The sequence below is a fragment of the Nyctibius grandis genome, chromosome 5, assembly GCF_013368605.1.
Source record: "Nyctibius grandis isolate bNycGra1 chromosome 5, bNycGra1.pri, whole genome shotgun sequence".
Lineage (NCBI taxonomy): Eukaryota > Metazoa > Chordata > Aves > Nyctibiiformes > Nyctibiidae > Nyctibius > Nyctibius grandis.
The window spans coordinates 8,180,474-8,200,156 of record NC_090662.1 but is presented as its reverse complement, the minus strand read 5'-3'; the positions used below and the strand labels follow the sequence as shown (position 1 = coordinate 8,200,156).

Below are 19,683 nucleotides of genomic sequence, written 5' to 3'. Positions count from 1 at the left end.
TGGTCTCCCTGAGCTGGCAAACAGATGAACACATTGGTCCGTCCTGTAGTTTTTTCTTTTAAATTTATATGAGGAAGATTCACAGGCAGCAGAACGGACAAGAAGCCATTTCAAAATAGTGTCCCAAAGGAAAAAAGAGACTAAAGATAGAGGCGTGAGATATCAAGTACCATGACTAAAATGATACAGGAAGAACTTAAGGTGGAATCAGAAAACAAGTTAAACTGCACTCCTATGCTTCGGACTTCTTCAGGACATCCAGAAACCTACCCCTGTAATGACCTGGTCCTCAGATATGCCAACACGAAAGCCCCCTGAAAGGGAAGGTTTGTAGGAAGACAGCACCACACCAACGTGACCTCTTGTCAAGTTGGGAGCTGAGAAAAAGTACTGCCTACGTATTTTGTATGACCACAAAAACATCACCGGAAACCTGCCAGGGAAAAACGCTACCACAGTTCATAAAATCCTCAACAACATGCATTACACATAACTAACCAAAATATCTGACCTATTAACCTGTCACCTATGCAGCTCCTGATCTCCAATTTACCTCTTCACCCTTCTCCTGCTTCTTAATACCGCACTGAACTTCTTCAGGCTCCAAGATGAGTAGTAATCATTAATCATGGCGCTATTAATATGACAGTCGGCAGCCTCTTCCTACTTCACCTGGCCTCACATGGATCCCTTGACATTAGACTTAAAGCCTCAGATCAAATCATGGAGTTTGTAAGACATTTTCCAGTATAATTTTTCCAACTGAAAAGCTGAAGGAGCTCTTCATACGCCCACATAATTCTCCTCCGCTCTAGGATTCTTCAGTCTTCTTTGTCCTACACCATCCTAATTTCTGAACAATAATCAAAATATTGTAATTAAATGGACACACTGGTAAGCCTGGAAGCAAAGAAAAAGTCTGGGACATCCCGATGCGAAGAGCACTGCTGCTGTTAATACTGACGTATTACTGGATTAATTATATTTAATTGGTTAGTTCACGATCTAGCACCTGAAATGAAAAAAAAAGCATTTTACACACCAGAAAATTGTTGGGAAAATTAATATCAGTTAGAACGGGGAGGGGATATTTTGAAAGTAACTTGCAGCATAATAAAATGGTAACTAGGAAATAGTTAGTGAGAATCATACTGACTTGGGATACATCGCAAGATAAAGCCCTTATTTAGTTAGCTAATTTCACAGCATTTTGAAAAACACATTACTCAATTAATGGTTTCACTGAGGAAATACTTTGTGACTGTTCATGAATATATACAAAATGAATTTTCCTTATTTTCACCAGAAAAAAGGAACTATGGGTTCTTAATATGTAATAATAACGATCTGATACTGAGACTGTAATAAACTGAAATAAAAGATGGAATTAAAAGCTGACTGCCCCTCGGAGCCAGTGCACTTTATCCTGAGTCACTTGGCTGCCACAGCGATGCAGCCGGCGACTCTCGAGGGTGACACAAGGCAGCCATTCTAAGGGAATAAAGATGGGTTTTCAGCTCCGGGTTCCTCCAGCTAGAATGCTGCGATGGTGGCCCATGATAAATGAGCAGATGATCCGAGCCCAGTGGTAGGACACCCACCCCAAAATGCCCCACAGCAGGCTCACAACTCACCATACACGGGGACTACGGGAGCTTTTGAGTTCTTGAAGTAGGGGTTTTTTTAAGTCATGGCTGAGAAACATTAGCAGGACAGGATGGAAAGCTTGGTTTTCACTACCAGATCCTCCTACGTGTTGTGTGGATAACTAGAAGACTTTGACCTAAAGTCACCTTGTCCTAGTTTCTAATTGACTTTTATGCAGATGAGATGACAGGATCAAGGCCTAAGTATCCAAACTGGCTAACTCTTTCATAAATGAAAATCGCAAGATTTACACATTCGAGTAACCATAACTAGCTTTGCTTGCAGGATCAGGCTTATTCTGCATGTAGAAAAGAATGAATCTCTCTAATTTGACAGAACCAAAATGAGAAATACTAACGAAAAAGGGGATGTGCTAACTCTCGTAAAACGTTACTTGAAACTGCAGCGTGCTGCGTTCAGACTGAAACGTCATTTCGAATCATGAGCGTCCCTCTAAGCAAAAACATCCGACACAGAGAAGGAAGAACTAAAAGGTGAAAGGGAGCAGTTGATAAAACACTGCCATCACTTTTTCATGAATTATACCCCAAAATGTTTCACTAAATTGTGTAATGGAGAAAAACAGAAAAAACATTTTTATTTTTGTAGGACATTCCTTTGGCAAATGCAGGATAAAGCCTATCGTGAGTTGAACAGTAGCTGAAGGCCTTATGCTTTATAAAAATACTCCTATTGTCCCAGGAAGGCTGAGAGTCAAACACAACAGTTTCAGCAATGCTCTAAGTCTTGTAAATAAAGTTAGCAGGCAGGAATCAGCAGACTGCTCAGGGAGGAGGAAAAAAGAAAAAAAGAGAAAATACTTTTCTTGTACACAAAATTGAGGCACACTGCTGCTGCATTTCAGACCTGGCTTCACTGCACTGTACCAGAGATTAATTGGACCCACACGATTTAGCAAACAGCACATGACATCCATCTACCTTTGCTGCTTCAGCATCCTCCCAAAAATATATAATGCAGGATTTTAAATAGTACGTTAGCCCAGTTTCCTTTCACAAAGTCTTACAGCAAAGTTTAGGAAAATTCCAAAAGTAGCATATTGATTGCCTCTGGGATTTTCCACTTAGCAATTTAATAGAAAATTACACCCTTACCCAATCTGTGAGGCTTCCATAACCTCCCTCATGAATTTAATTTTCCAGAGTCTAATAAATTTTACCATTAAGCATATTTTCTGATATTGCTTCACCATAAGCGCATTGCCCGATTTTGCTTTCTCAGAACCGGGTATACTCTGCACGGCATTTGGACAGCACCTCGCAGAGAATTCAGGTCTGACTGTGTCTATGCACACAGTTAGGATACAAATCATTATTGTTAATATTCAATTTGCTTTCCTCTTCTTAATTTTACATCATTATTCCAAGCAATAGGGTCAGTCAATATTACTGGAGCCAATAGGATTCTCCTGGGTACTCTGACGAGACCAAGGGAAGATCTGCATTTGCATCTGTTCGAGTAGGCGTATGCGAGTATCACTTACTCTTCTTGTCATAACACAGCCTGACTGCACGTAAAACACAAGCTGATGATCGCGAGCTGTGTTTTCAGTTATCGGTAGTCACAACTGTAATAGCCTGGGTCCTTCCTCTACAGGCAACAGGCAAAAGCACTCTTGACTGTAAATAAAGGTACACCACAAACTAATTTAGGCAAAAGCACTCTCGACTAAGTAAGAAAAATACTACACCAGGAACAAATTTAGCGCAGTAAGTTAACTGGAAGCATGGCTGAAGGTGTCAAGTGGTGAATAAATCAAAGCACAAACTTCAGCTGTGTTTGGGCCACCCGTATGGCTACTGTGACCATCGGAGGGGCACCAGCAGCGCTGAATCCCACTCCTTCGGAGGACTGAGACTCTCTTCCTCTTGCTATGGCAATCCACCTTTAACTAACGTGGGCGAAGCTCGGCATCCCTTGGCCCGGCCGGTGGTTCTGCGCGCTCCTCCGGGCCTTGATCCGCGACGCAACGGGTACATTGTTGTGATAATTACAGTAAAACACGGTAACAAGCAGCTGTTCGCACCGGCCAAGCCCCGTTCCTGGGTTTTGCCTACTTCCCGCACCAAGTTCAACCCCATCCCGCCGGTCCTTGGCCCGGGAACGTCTTCGGTCCCGCTAAACACGAAGAGCCCCCCCCCCGCAGCAGCCCCTCAGGGAGCCCACCGCCACCGACGGGGCCCGCGGGCAGCCGAGCGGCCCCGAGAACCCAGCGGCAGCGCAAGGCCGCGCCGAGAGGCCGCCGCTCCCTCACGGCCGGGCACCCACCCCCCCCTGCCCGCCGGGGAGCCGCGGGGGCGGGCAGGGGAACCGGCGGCGGGGCACGGCAGGGGGAGCACGCAAGTGCCCGTGAGGTGATGGGGTGTGTGTGAGGGGAGGACGGAGGCGGCGGGAGCGGGGAGACACAAAATGGCGCTGCCCTCTCAGCCCCTCTCCCTCCAGCCCCCGTCTCCGCTGCCCCCGCGGCGGGGCCCGGCGGCTCCGGCCGCCTTCCCCGGCGTATCGTGTAGCGACGGGCCGGCCTCGGGGTGGCGGCTTAGGGCCCGGGGCTGGCGGAACAGCCGCGGGGCTGCGCCGGGCTGCGCACCGCCTTCCCCCAGCAGGTGGCACCGGGGTCCCGGAGCCGGCGGCGAGCCATTGCGGGCCGCCCTTCGCCGCCGGGCCGCGGCCGCGCAGCCGGCGGGGCGGGGGGGGAAGGCGGCGGCGGCGGCGCTGCCCGGCATCGCCCCCGCGGGGCTCCCCCCGCCGCACCCCGCTTTTCCCTCAAAGTTTGGGGCGGGAGGTGCGGGGAGAGGGGGGGGAAAGAGCGGAGCCAACTTGTCCCGGATCCCTTTATTCACCCACCGGAGCCGCCGTCTCCCAACCCCCGCGTGTTTTTGCTGATTAAAGAGACGGACCTTGGTCCTGCCACCGCCGCCCGGCCGCCCCGCTCCTTCCTGCCCGCACCATGGAGTTCACCCAGAGGAAGAGAAGCAGGAAATCCCAAAGCTTTAAACTGATCAACGAAGGTAAAGGCGGCGGCGGCGGGCGGGGGGCGGCGGGGGCGGCCCGGGCTTTGTTCCCTCGCCGGGGGCAGCGCAGACTTTTGCCCCGGGGGGGAGCGGGGCGTTATGAAACGCCCGGGCTCGGGCTGCCCAGATCGCCTCTCCCTCTCTGTTATTTAACTCCGCAATCCTGGGCTTGAACTCCCCGAAACCATTGCACGCCTTTTATTTCCTTTTACCCCCCCTTTTCCTCTTTTTATTTTTTTTTAATAATTATTTTTTGCATGTGTGTTACGTGTTGCAAAAACACAACCCCCCCAAAAAAACACCCCAGAAAGGTGGACGTGGATTTTTTTTTTTTTTTTTCTCAGGCAGATCTTGCTCAAAATAAAGTTGGATCGTGTTTCGTGGTAAATCCTGCTTTGGGGAGGGGGGGGTGGAAAGGTAAAATCGGGAAGCGAGCAAAAAATAATGACACTTGAGCAGCAACGGACCTTGTTAGTATTCAACTCCTGTGGATTTATGGTGTTTTGGGTGGTTTTTTTCCCTTTTCTTGACTGCGTACATCCGTGTATTTCAAAGAAAAGCCGAATAGAGGTTGCTTTATTAAAAATCCAGGCAGCTAATTAATGGTACGTGGGCAGGGGAGAGCCGCTGGCGTGTAACTTGTTCGCTCGGGGTGTGTTTGCTTTTGGAAAGAGGATATTTTAAAAAAGATCGCGGGGGGGGGGGATATTTGGATTCATGTCGGGGAAGAAGCACAGCTCTGTGTTTCAGTCTTGTTGTTTTTTTTTTATTAATCAATGATAGAAAGATACAGGCGCTGGTAGGCATTTTAACAGGTGGACTTCCCAGCCCTAGGGATTTATTTTGGTTGGGGCTTTATCCCTTCTCCAGCTGATGAGGTCTTTTTGCCCTGATGGATTTGACTTGAGCTCTTTTTTCCTTTTATGTTTCCAAGTATTGGACGGGAATATCTCCATGAAACGCCGTGTGTGTCCTGCATGCCAAGTTCAAGGCAGGTGACTGCTTGGGTGTAATGTCACCCTTGGGAAAGGGGACACACACAGAGACCAGTATCAAGACTTGCTGGCTGAAGAGCAATGTCTTTGCAGGTGCTGGGCAAAATCACGTTCGATGCGAAGAAATTTAAAGATGGAAATAAACTCTTTTGGTAGGAATAGTAAATAATGACTGCTGTATCGTCATGGGGGGTCTGGAGCATCCCACATACTCCCTGTTAAAACCTAGAGCGGCAGTGACCCGTCAGACTTGTCTGAAACATATTGGAGGTCTGTATGCATTAGCAAAGCTATCGAGGGGTTTAATATCTACGGAGATCAGGTTTGGTTTGTGGGGTTTTGATATTGAACATGCTCTTAACTTGGAGGTAGAGTTAGTGCAGGACTGGGCTGGAGCCTGGGGGGGTGAAAGTGAAACGTGGAAAAGCAAAACTGAAATTGAAGACTTGGTTTTATTTCTGTCGTAATGGAGCTGTAAAAAGAATATGTGTGCTATCAGAAATAGATTACTATTTTGCACATTCTCAGTTGCCACTCGTTACGGGTTTAGATATGCCTCAGTGTATAAGACAATCTATTTAACCTTGTTTTAGTAGGTACATTCGGTTATGATGGCACATTATTAGTAATTCTTATTTTATCCAGGGTCTCTTTTTGTATGTGGAAGGTCAAATAGAAAGCTACACTAAAAACACATCCTAGAGCAAAAATTATGTCTTTGTACTTTGAGAATGGAGGAGATAAAAATCACATTTTGCATGTGAGTCTGCACTCGCATACTCTTTTTCTATCACAGTTGATTAGAAAGATAATTATGTATAAATAGTTGTCTCTTGTAATTGGCCTTTGCCTCTTGCTGGAGTCATTCCGTAATGTCACAGTTTAGTGTTTACTGTTGTGAAATTGATAGGGATTTCACAGCGCCTGGACTGTGACATCCGAGGCAGAAGAAGGAAACCAAAGAGAAGAGGGTATGCTGTGTCAATTCGTTGGTAACCCACCATCTGTTAACGGTGTGCGCCCGTACAGTGCTTATTCTGTCCAAAAAAAACTTCAGAGCACCTTATCAACACGATCAATAATGACCAGATCGAGGGGAAATCCACTCCTGCACTAAAACTCAGCTGCCTCTGGGGTGAAATGCGGTGACTTGAAGGCAGCAGCTGAAGATCAGAAGAATATTGCGACCAGCTGGATGTACGGAGGGAAGTGCTAGAGAAGAAACCACATGTAATCTATATCTCTAAGGGCAATGAGTCTGTAAGTCATTTAATTCCTGGTTTCCACATGCTCACTCCCAGCAGATCATGGATGCCCTTGGGAGGATGAAAATGCAGAGTGTGGTGGGTTGACCTTGGCTGGCCACCAGCTGCCCACCAAGCCGCTCCATCGCTCCCCCTCCTCAACAGGACAGGACAGCTAATGGCCATGGAAGGCAGTCAGCACAAATCCCATAGTTTTAGCCTGATGAAAGGAGCCTTTACTTCCTCGACATCATATCAAACTTCACCTTTACCCGTTTCACTCGCTGGGCGTGCTCGGTAGGCAAAGGAACCCTTTGTGTAGCACTTCGTCACTGACCTCTCAAACTCCCTGTTGTGGTTTTTTCCCCCTCATTTTCTTTCCAGGCCCATTTCTTTCTTTTGCGTCGCTGTGCTAGGCTCGATTCTAGTTTACTTATTGGGTTGTTCCTCCTCTTGTGCCCTCGAGACAGTCGTTCTGTACAAATAAACAGCACATAACAAAAAAGTTTGGCTTCCAGGAGACCTTTCTGATCCTGTAGCTGTTTTGTCCGAGGTGCAGGTGTACTGCTCCCAGGAGGAGGAGCTGCTCATGCCGCCCTCCGTTTCTGCTGTGCCTTTGAAGTGAATCTTCCAAAGTGCTCTTCCATGAGTTAATGTCTACCTTGCTTGACAGGCAGGTAAACATAAAAACCAGTTTACAGAGGGAGTAGCTGAGAGTGTTGGGAACTGGGAGGGCGTTAAAGGAGTTAGGTGGGGAGGTGGCTGTTTCAAGACACTGAATATATTGTTCAGTCTTGAGCGATTTGCCGAAGGACAAAGTGTGTGCCAGTAGCAGAGTCAGAAATAGCATCCAGGAGAGCTGCCTTTAGACCTTTTTTTTTTTTTTCTTGGACTTACTATTCCCTCTGTACGCACATGTAAACAAAGCTCTGGTTTTACTGAACACCTGGCTGGGATTACAGCAGAGACCTTCACAGCACAATATTCTTTCATTTAAAATAGAAATTCAGTGGTGATTTTTTTTTTTTCCTTATCCTGTAACATCTCTGAATACGAGATGCTAATGTTTATTCTTAGGGTTGTCACAGACCTTAGTTTCTATAGGTGAATATCCTAAGGTGTCCCTGATCCTCCTTTCTTCAGAATTCAGAGGCCAGTGACACCAATATGAGTCAGTATAGCTGAATGATGCAGCCCTAATATACGTTGCTGATTTCCTGATTGAGGTGAAGTTTGAAAGTTTCCCTTAGTCTCTGTGAAGGTAAAGTTTTTGTTACAAATCTGCTTTCCATCTGTAAAGCAAGAGGCCAGGTAATTGGCATCTGGTGGGATAATTTGCTGTGAAAATGAACACAATAATTTAGGGCAGGCGTAGCTGTTCCCTAAAATCTGTGAAATATTTGAGCTGAGTCTCTCCAGTGTGAGCAAAGTTTTTTTAGGAGGTGCTGATACAGAGCACATTTTCTGTGGTTAATTTGATGTACATGAAATAAACTGCAGATATAGTGATAAATTATGTAGTAAAACTGTAGCAATGCGTTCAGTGTTCATTTTTTCCAGATCACTTGAGTTCTAATTTTTTTTATCGTTTTTCATTCCAGATTACCATCATGAGATATATAAGATCTCTGACTACAGCAATGATGTTAATGGGGAGACCAAAGAAACACAACCAGTTTTTTTAGGTATGTGCTTGTGTGGATTAATTTCCGAGCAACATAGCGTGGCCATTTGCAATTAGGGAGGGAAAAAAAAAAAATCTCTGTGCAAGCACAGGAAGCGCCTGCCATTGTTTAATATGACATTCTTTTCAAGACCCTTTTATTCTACGAATTGCCAATATATCCTTTATTAACACTGCTAAAAGTTGTAATTTCAGACATAAATGTTTATTAGTGTCTACACACAGTGCTAATTATCACTCACTCCGAGAGCCAGATGCTGACTCTGCAGTTTTGCAGCTCTGTGCTCACCCCATTTACATTGCGTATTCGCTGGCATGCTTCACTGGCAATAGTTTGTGTAATTGGGGTATTACATCTTTGACATCTGGATAACAGAAATTCAATTTCCAGGAAGCTGCTATTTGTTTGGTTTTGCTTCTGCCTTGGGTGGGATAGAGGATTAATGTGCTGTCTTAATGTAATATCCTTTCACCTCTGTAGCCTGCCTGCTAATCCTGCCATGGCAAAATTAAATTAAATCAACAGTTAAAAATGTGTAAAGAAAACAGAGAAGTAATATAGAGTCTGCAGCATGATGTACACTACAGCATGATAGGACTGGTTATCAGCAAACCTATATCTTTCCTGGCTGTGTGCTTTTTGTCCCATATAACTCCTCAGCTGCATGGTGCTTCTCCCTTTCCTGCTTCCAGTCCCCTCCTGTCGCATCTAGGACCTCACCTGGGCACTGCACCTCTTGGCAGAAATTTGGTGGGCAAAATTCAGAGGAGCAAGGGCCAGATTTTTGAGCTACAATAATGACTCTTGCTGTATAAAGCAAGCTCTTGGCCACCTTGCTCAGGCTTTGGAGAAAGCAGGTGCCTTTGCAGGGAGAAATGTGGAGGTATCTGCCCCTTCTTAACTGCACCAGGAGCCAAAACGTTTTTGTAGGGTGATTTAAGGTTTCTGTAGTCTCTGCATGTTGCTCCCTGGAGCCAGCAAGGAGCATTGGTCCCGAGTGTGTGAAGCGGCACCTGAAGTCAATCTGCACGCAAAATGCCTTTGTCTCCTTAATTCGTAGTGCCACATCCTCTTCTAGAAGTCAGCAGCAAGTAGAAGAGAAAATGAAGATGTCTTGGGCAGTGTGGAATCTTCTGATGGTTGGAGTATTTACATGGGGGTGAGAGCTGCATTAAATTCCCTTCTCAGCTCCTCGCCGTTAGGATGTTGAGCAAATATTTCTTCCCTACACCCATTTCCAGGGAGAAGCAAAGGTGGCTGCTGTGCTTTGTGTTTGGGTTTTGTGTTCTGTAAGCACTTTTGATGAAGTCTGATAAACCTGATGGAGTGAGCTCCACCAGAGATTTACTTCGAATGCTTTCTCTTCCAACTGTAAATCATGATAAAGCTTTGGCAGGAGTTAGGCATCTAGTTGCTAAAGCCAGGATGCTTCTAAGCATGTGCAGGAGTCTGTGATTTGACATCTGTGCTGTGAGTCAGACCAATTGATTTTGCTTTTGGTTTGGCTGTGTTCTCTTTGGGTTTGTTTTGGGGGTTTTTTGAGTATGCCCAGCTTTTCATTGTGACTGAATGTGCTCTGGCATTTAAGTGCCTGAAGTTCACCTATTTCAAGAGCCAGTCGGAGTTTAACCTTTAAGAATGTGAGTCGTATCAAGGATCTTCCTGATCAGGTACTGAAGCACAGAGTTGCAGTCCTGGGAACCCACCTTCAGTTGCTATGGAAAGAAAAAGGTGCTATTTCCTGACGACATACTGAGTGTCCACCTTTCAGGTTTCCTCAAAGCGTGTTGGTTTTGACAAGACCAAATGACATATGACTATGCAAGATTCATAGACTAGCCTTTTATTTTTATCTGGGGGATTGGGTTCAATTCAGTAAGTTACTCAGAGCTCACATAACCTTCTCCACTTCATTTTCAATAGGTTACTTTGGTGTCCACTTCTATCCAGATGCCTAGTGACAAAGGCACTGATCTGAGATGTAGGGAAAGCAGTGGCAGGGACTGAACTTAACTGAAAGCACTCGAAATCTGAGCTCCCGCCTTTCGGCAGGGATCTGGGATGAGTGGCATTTGGCATTACAGCTTTCCTTTAAAAAATTTCACATTGCATGGAGTAAGTTTTCATTGTGCTTCAGGGATGGTGGGATCACAACACTTTTCCCAGCTCAGTGTCCTGTGCACTTATAAGGAGTCTCGGGGTGTAATCACTGCTTCACTTGATTTCACTGTTTTATGCCAAAATTCATAGAATCTCAGAATGGTTTGGGTTGGAAGGGACCTTAAAGACCATCTAGTTCCAACCCCCCTGCCGCAGGCAGGGACACCTTCCACTAGACCAGGTTGCTCAAAGCCCCATCCAACCTGGCCTTGAACACTGCCAGGGAGGGGGCAGCCACAGCTTCTCTGAGCAACCTGGGCCAGTGTCTCACCACCCTCACAGTGTAGAATTTCTTCCTAGTATCTAGTCTAAATCTCCCCTCTTTCATTTTAAAACTACTCTGCCTCGTCCTGTCACTACTTGCCCTTGTAAAAAGCCCATCTCCAGCTTTCCTGTAGCCCCTTCAGGTACTGGAAGGCTGCTAGAAGGTCTCCCCGGAGCCTTCTCTTCTCCAGGCTGAACAACCCCAACTCTCTCAGCCTGTCCTCATGAGAGAGGTGCTCCAGCCCTCTGATCATCTTTGTGGCCTCCTCTGGACATGCTCCAACAGCTCCACGTCCTTCTTATGTTGTGGACCCCAGAGCTGGTTGCAGTACTCCAGGTGGGGTCTCACGAGAGCGGAGTAGAGGGGCAGAATAACCTCCCTCGACCTGCTGGCCACGCTGCTTTTGATGCAGCCCAGGATACAATTGGCCTTCTGGGCTGCAAGTGCACATTGCTGGCTCACGTTGAGCTTCTAATTAACCATCGCCCCCCAAGTCCTTCTCCTCAGGGCTGCTCTCAATCCATTCTCTGCCCAGCCCGTATTTGTGCTTGGAATTGCCCCGACCCATATTCAGGACCTTGCACTTGGCCTTGTTGAACTTCATGCGGTTCTCACAGGACCATTTCTCAAGCCTGTCAAGGTCCCTTCTGGATTCATCCCAGAAGGATGTCCACTCCAACTTGTTGGTGTAGAGTCAAGTTTGTTCTCCAATTGAGGTGTTTTAACTGATACATGGGATCAGCTGTTGAAACCTCAATGTGTTGCAGCCTTTAGTATGTGAATGGGTGCTAAGATACATCATTGAAACTGTTACCTTTAGGAAAGGTGAAATATTAATGCCATTTTAGGAACAAGTGAAGCTTTATCTGAAATAGAGTGTATGTATGTTTTGGTTGCACAGTTGAGAATGATGAACGCAAACTGTTGAGAAGAGGGGAGCTTCTAGGGTAAATGAGTAAATCAGAAGAACCCAGTTTGTTTAACATGCAGGTGAATTAAGGATCAAATGTCTGGAAAGACCTGTTGAACCCAGATGGTCTTTTTTGCACCAGCACAGATGGGCAAAACGTGGCTTTGTGTAAACGTATGCTGCAAATTGGAGGAAGCTTCAGCGCAGTTAGAGGAACATGGTACTGGATGTGACCTCTGATGATTGCAATGGTGTAAAGCCCAAATGCTTTTTGAAGGGATCTTGGTAAGCTTGGGAGGGTTGCTTATGTGATGCAGCGGAGGAGTTTGCAAACTTTTGGGGGTAAATATTGCTACTGAATTTTGCAGGTGAGAACTGGCATCTCTTTTGTTTTGAAGGAAAGGGCTTAGTTATCTGATACCATGAGAGAGTGCTCGACCTGAGAAGGAGGAGGCAGCCCAAAGTGAAGTTCAAGCTTAAACCTTGAACACAAACAAGATTTAAGACAGATGTGACTTCAGCTTTTACCAGTTATCTGCATAAACCTTCTGTCACAGGGCTTCTAGCCCAGACTTGGACAAGCCCATGAGGGGTCTGTACAACCATATCTTGTGGACAACGCTGGTTAAATCTGGCTTGTCTATAAAAAAAATCTTTTGCATATACCACATTGGTTTTTTTCAGTCTTAATATTTTATTATCATCACAAAAAAAGCGGAAATATAATATACCTCCAGACTGAGTGTTTTTACAATGCTTTCAACTTGAAATTCAGGCTCTATGTTTGAAAGGTTAATGTAGAAAACTAATTATATTATCCTGGTAACCAAATGTGTGATGAGACATTTGTCTGTGTAATTAACAGTGAAGAACTTTTATAGTTTCATAAAATCGAATGCTATGCACAGTGTGCGTGGAGCATTTGTTTTGAAGAGATGTCCAAAACAGAGATGTTTATGACTGATATAAAGTGGAACTGAAATGTGCTGTAATGCAGGTGTCTGTGCATTTTACAGCATTTCGCATTGTTGAAATGGAAGGCAGCAGATTAATAACTTGGCTGTGCCATGGTAAAAATAAATAATGTGTTCTTGGAGCAGGGGAGCGATGCATAAGTTACTCGCTAATTTCAAGAATTTATTCTGTCCCAGAAATAATATCCTTTGCGATTTATTCACAGAGAAAAAGTTGACTTAACACAAGTCTGTGAAGTTACTTGTTACTTTTAATAGAACTATATTGGTTGTTGCAATAGTTGCTTCTGTAACTAAGACTGCATGAAAGTTTATTTTATCTATGTTCTCCAATGATCTAACTTTGTAAAGTGTTTCCCTTTGGGGCTGAAGCATGATCTTGACCTGGGATATTTCCAAGAACTGAGGGAAGTTGCTGCATATCTATTATTATATTTTTAATTATATGACCCCATTAATATATACGTTTATTGAACAGTTGCTCACTTGTCCTTCCCTGAGTGATTTAGCTGTTGCAGTGTGGCATGGAAGTGTGTAACTTAAGCTTCTGTATCTGCTCCTGTTGGGTGTTTTGAAACCGTTTCACCAAGCTCTTCAAAAGAGTTACTTTGTGGTGGTGGTGGCCAGGCCACCTAGGCTGATCCAGCTTCCAGAGAAATAACCCCTCGGATCCTGAATGGCCCCAGGGTCTGATCCTGGGTTTGATTCTACAAATTACTTTGCTTACATTAGTGTTTTTGTGATGCTTATTAACTTCTGTGTCTCCTCATAGACAGGGGTGTCAGTCAACCTGTGCACTTCCATGCTTGGTTTGGGAGTAGTGGGTCTAATTTGGGGGTGATCCAGTTTTGCTGCAGGTATAATCTTAGTGTTTTGTGTGGTGACATGAAGATAGGTAAGTGCTTTTAAATGACATTTTAGAACACTGCTGAGATGCCTCCAGTAAGATAGCTTAAACATCCCTGTATGTTAGCTTAGGGTAGTGAAAGTCCCCGTCTCATAACTCACGCTGCTTGCGTGACCCTCTGACACTGTTCGTGACCACTGCTCTCCCTGCTGACTCAGGCTTTAGGTTTTTCATTTGCAAAGTGTGTTGTTGCCTGTGTTACTTGTTCAGTATAGGTTCTTATATGCCAGCAAAGACTGGGGATCACATACCTGAGAAATGCGTGCTTACCCCATCGATTTAGCTACACAGGTGCCCGATTCAAATTATCCACAGAGCAGTCACAGCAACTTTCCATGTGATTTAGAAAACCTTTGATCCGATAGGAATCATGCCTATGGCTCCTCTGTTTTCCCCATGCTGATTTTCTGTTTCAGGACCACTTGCGGTACAAGATGACAGTAGCAAAAGTATCTGGAGTTTTGAAAGTTACGGTTTGATGTGGGTATAGTTTTTGCTCAGAAGGGATGCTTAGCTCCTTTCTAGGATACCTGTCCTTTGAGAAAACACTTGAATACCATGTAACATTTGAAGAGATGTTTTGGTGAGCTCAGCTTGGCTGTGCACCGGAGACATGTGCCGTGCACGCACGTGCCTCCCGATTCCTTGGGCTGCTCTGAGTTAGCCCTTACAAACTCTTCAGACACGGCGGCCGAGTTCTGCTGGCCCTCTTCCAGGAAGGGCAGCATTCAAGTGGTGTCTAATAAACTGACGTTTAATATGTTTGATTATAAAACCCGTTGCAATTATTTATTAATTTTTGTTGAGCTTTTAAGCCATATGCATCAACTTCCACTTTTTCTCACCTCTGAAAACTCGTTTCCTTACAAACCAGGCTGCCGTTGTCAGCTCACGTGTGTTTATCTAGCTGTCTGTCACCGCTGTTCCTGCCCTCCCGATAGCTTCTGAACTCATCCACCAATTTCAGCCTAGTTTGGCACAAAGGTGGAAATCTGTGAGATACAAAGTACCTTCAGCAGGCAGCCTGATGGAGGAAAACCCTATTTGTGTAGCCAAGACAGGAAAAGTTTCTGTAGGAGTTTCATCTGCCAAAACACAGCACAGCATAAAATTAGACACTAATTCATAGAAAATCAAACTGTATTTAAAAAGTCAACTACTCATGAATATTTCCTGAAACATATGAGAAACATAAATGTTAAAAATAAAGAAATTAATTGCAAAATATTGGGCCAAGAGAACGTTATGGTTATTTGTTTATATAAGTCAAAGGAAGAAAACATCAAATATAGACAATTGTCCAACCTTTATTCACTCATTTATACACTTTAAAAACACGTACATTAATTACAGATGTGGCTACCACTTCTCTAATACTGAATAAAATTAATATTTTAACATATGGATATGGTTGCATATCATTTTATCATTCTTTGTAGCACTGATAATATTTGACAAATTATTCAGAAAAGTATAATAACTCACTTGTAGGCAGTGTGCTATATTTATGTTAAGTTTAATAAGCATAATAGTGAAAAGGTGCTCAGGCATATAGAGGCAATGAATGGAATTAATGAATTATCGATAATATTTTGTTAACTGGAGTTGTTTACAGGTCTGTTGCTTCAGACAGGTGCACACTTAACATGTGAATACTACTTCATCCTAGGACAGTTCTGGTTTATATTTGTGCTTTTGTAATTTTTAGCATTTTCACAACTTTCAAAGCAGGAAGTTTTTATACTGTGCGCACTTTCAGTAAGGAAAGAGATTGAAATCAATTTTGGGGAAATTACTTTTTATGAATCTTTGATGTTTATGAAAGGGCTTTGTTTTGCCTTTTTTTGTTTTATAAGATTACAGTCAGGCCATGTGGAAAAAATAGGTTGTATATAAGGAGTCATCATAGAAACAACTATAATAGTAATTTTAAAAAATTGTCAATATGTTTTTGTTACAACTATCATAATCTTTACATATAAGTTCCTAAATAGGGCTGTAATTTGCCATGCTTATTTTGAGGAGTGTTTTGTATGTATTTCAGTGTTTTGCAAGTAGATTCACTGGTTTCACATAAAACCAAAGGGATTACACGGGGAATCCAAATGTCAAAACCTGTAGCCTGTCAGTCGGGGACATCCCCATCTCCTCGGGAGAGGTGGGGACTCCTGGTACGTGTACAGGGGTACAGGGAGAGGCTGAAATACGCACTGCTCCTCTCAGGCCTCAACATCTGTCTCGGGAGGCTTTTCACAGATAGGTAATGCAGATTTTTATGTAATAAACTATATTTTTTTTGGTGCTTGATTATCCCATTCAGCATTTAAAAAGGAAGTCTGGCTCTTCCGTAGGACGCAGTAGCTTGAGCTGTTTGGTTTTCTCTCTGTGCCCCATCTTCCTTTTTTTTTTTATTATTTTTAAATTACATGGTTATTATCTGTGAAAATCATCAGCAGTGGAATAGCCAATAACAAAACGTTATCGTTGGGCTCTAGAGCTAATAGCCAAATGAGACAATGAGGGAGCCAGAAGTTAAATCTGTTACTGTTCCTGCGCCTGCCTGCGGATTCAGACAGTGTAACATCAGCCACTCTCCACTCGTGTCGTGAAGGATGCTGCTGTCGCTGGCCAGTTACAAATTAAAAGCTGTAAAAAGTCATAAGGGGGAGAGGAGGGATGTAAACTTGTACTGAAGACTAAGCCAAGCTTATAGCCTCTATGTTTTTAGTGCCCTTCCTTACAAAACAGAAGACATATTTGAGGGGCAGGGGGGAACCAAACAAAAAACCAACAACAAAGAACACAAATAAAAAAAAAACGAAAACCAAAAGCAAACAAAAAACTGAATAAACAAGTTCACAAGGGGGAATCTCCCAGTTTTAAGTAGGGAGCTGCCTAAACACAAAGACCTGCTTACGTAGCATGCAAGTTCAGGGTTTGCTGTAACATAAATATAGGGTTTTTTTCTATTTGGAAGTAAGTATGCTCATGTGACTGTGTAGGAAGGCCTCTATATGAAGGAATAAGGGACCCGAATCAAGGCTGAATAAGCTCAATTAACATTAATATTTTATGTAATTGGGTAAGGGAAATTTAATCTTTCCAACAATGTGTCACCCGACAAGCATGCAGTTACTACACCCGACAGGAGGAGAGGGGTGGGAAGCTTTTTTTTTGATATTCAAATACATTTTGCTATTGAATACAAATCTGAATTGGCAACATAAAGCTCCGAGAGCCCGGTGTGCTGCTAAATGGTACGAAGGTAAAGGATTGCTTCACGCTTCAGGGTCGTGGGAGCGTTTGGAGCTTGGATATGGGCAAATACAGCCCACGTACAGGAGAAAGGCAGTCGTCAGTATGGGTCTGAGTATCTCAATAATTGGAGCCCGGTGGTACTCTGCAGCCTTGTCAAGGTTGGGAACCACAAACAGTTAACCCCTGGTTGGGTTGGGGCCAAAAAAAGTCACTTTAAAGAAATTGGTACTGTGATTTGTTAATTAAATCACACCCACACACATAAATCCGCAGGCAAACCAGCAAAATAAACACAAAGCAGAGCTTCCCTCGCAAAGGGCTTTTCTTGCTGCTTTAGCTGGAGTGGAAACGGTGCTAGAGTATCGCTGTACGGGGTTGACAAGTATTTTTCTAAGTTTGGACTAGGAGCTTTCTTGCAAACCGCCCGCTCTCCTCGCTGGCTAAGGGTGGTCTGGAGCCAGCTGGCACCAGCCCAAGGGAACCGGTGCACCAGGTCAAGCGGGGGATGCTCTGATTCAGCAGAGGCTGGAGCGGATCCTACAGCTCGTCTCCCCTTCTGCTTATTCCCCTCCTGGAGCAAAAAAAAATCCCTCTTTTGGGTACTGCATGTCCCTGGGTACATCAGGCTTGCAGCATGTCCCAGCCACGCTGAGCTTGGTCTGTGTTGGGAAGAGCATTGCTGCTCTGTTAGCTGTCTGGTTTAGCCAGCTACCTAAGCGTGCGCCTAAGTTTAGACAACTGCCAAAAATAAGTTTATTTTGGGAAGCGCTAATGTAAATAGAATAGAGAATACCAAGTATTACTGTGTTAAGTATACTATAAAGGAAGGTTGATTCATCAATTTCTTCGTTATTCCATTTGCTTAGGATGTTTGATATTTCTATTACCAGTAAAAAAAAAATAGAAGCTTCTTATTTCAGAAGGGGCTGTGAACACTTCCTTATTACTAGTGAAATGTAATGTATGCTTTAACGAGCAAAATAGCTACTATCTGCCAAAAACACATATATTCGTTGTGCAATCAGCAGTTTCATACATAAAATTAATACTTAAATGGTGCCAGCAGTATTAAAATATGTAATTGTTATTATTTAAATGCCTTGAATTTCTTTGGAATAGTCACATTTTTCTTGTATATGTTTTCATTTTGTTTTCATAATCTACATTTTTAAGACATCCAGCAGTTAGGCTGTATATGGTTATACACGTATTAGCTGCTTTTTAATTTATTCCTATATGACCCAGTATTAAATTCTGTGGACTAAGGAACTGATCCTGTTCATTAAAATCAATAGATGCAGTGTTGCTCTGTGTGTGGTGCTTTTTGTGCTTTTTCTTTGTGGGATCCATCCTTCAGCATATAGCAAGCTGATATAAAAAGGGTCTGATCCTTTAAGCTTTACTTGGGAAAATATCCACTGATGTCAATGCCTGAATAGGATCAGTCTCTGTATTAAAAGGATAGTTTATTTGAAACTACTCTAGGTATTATTATTTCCTTCTGGAGAAAAATAATCTTACTCATCAAAGCTTTAGAAACAGCATCAGGAAAGCCAAGTTCAGCAGGTCTTTCAACCATGAGATATCAACCATCGCTGTGTTGAAGCGTAGCCTGGTACGTACCAACGACCGCTCAACCATCTCTTTTCTTTTTCGTCTTTAGTTATTTCTTTTTGTACTCCAACTCTTATTGGCATCTAAAATCACTAATCTCTAGCCATTACTGTTTTTGCTAATTTACAGTGATAACTGTGGCTCTGTTTTCATTAGGAGATGAAAGCCGGGAAATTAAAAAACAAATTACAGGGATGAGAAGATTACTGAATGACAGCACTGGAAGAATCTATCAACGAGTTGGCAAAGAAGGAGAAAAACTGAAGGAGGAGCCCCAAGATTTAGACTTAGCCTGGGCCCAGCGCCTGAATCCCCCTGCAGAGTCCCAGGCGAGCCTTCATCCTTCGCAGAGCGGCGCGTGGAATGAATTATCACCCCAAGCTAGCCATTTTTCAGGGCAATACGGAACTCGATCCAAAACGTTCCAAAATCAAACGCGAACCATGGCATCCAATGGTATGATCTGCATTAGATACTGACAATAGTACTTTTTTTTTTTACCTCTCCTTGTACTGTACTAAATTTCTGCCTTTGTTGTGATGATTTATTGTACTGCTGCACTGAAATCAGTTATAGTTCAGATTCTACAAAATGAGCACATAGTTATCACTTTGAAAAGGTGCAGAAGTGGGCACGGTGCATTCTGCTACCATCTGTCTTAGCTTTTAAAATGGATTCCTGGTGGTAGGACGGAATTACGCAATGCTGTTACAGGCTTAATTTCTATACAGTACTTATTAAAACAGCTTTTGCCATTGTTATTAAATTCATAGCTAATTAAATGTCTACCTCTACCACTCCTCTGTGCAATGAGTAATGTAGTGCTCTTGTGACACCACTTGCGGAGCAGGATTCTACTGACTTTCATCAGGGGATGGCATCAGCCTTGTAACTGGCCACTGAACTTCAGGTACAAAATCCCATCACAGCCTTAGGCTTTTATTCCGATGGGACCATTGGAGAAAAGAGATGATGGAGCCTACCTGTGAACA

At 43.7% G+C, this 19,683-nt stretch overlaps 1 protein-coding gene across 2 annotated transcripts in view; it reads left to right on the top strand.

The window, feature by feature from the left end:
• The first annotated feature begins 4,357 nt into the window (after positions 1-4,357).
• The window catches only part of BEND7 (BEN domain containing 7), a 47,592-nt gene continuing 32,266 nt past the window's right edge, over positions 4,358-19,683 (top strand). For both annotated transcript variants that reach the window (XM_068402301.1, XM_068402300.1), the window contains exons 1-3: positions 4,358-4,676; positions 8,520-8,603; positions 18,848-19,147. In XM_068402301.1, the coding sequence (XP_068258402.1) occupies positions 4,616-4,676; positions 8,520-8,603; positions 18,848-19,147 (445 nt within the window). In that variant the 5' untranslated portion in view covers positions 4,358-4,615. The remainder of the gene's footprint in view (positions 4,677-8,519; positions 8,604-18,847; positions 19,148-19,683) is intronic.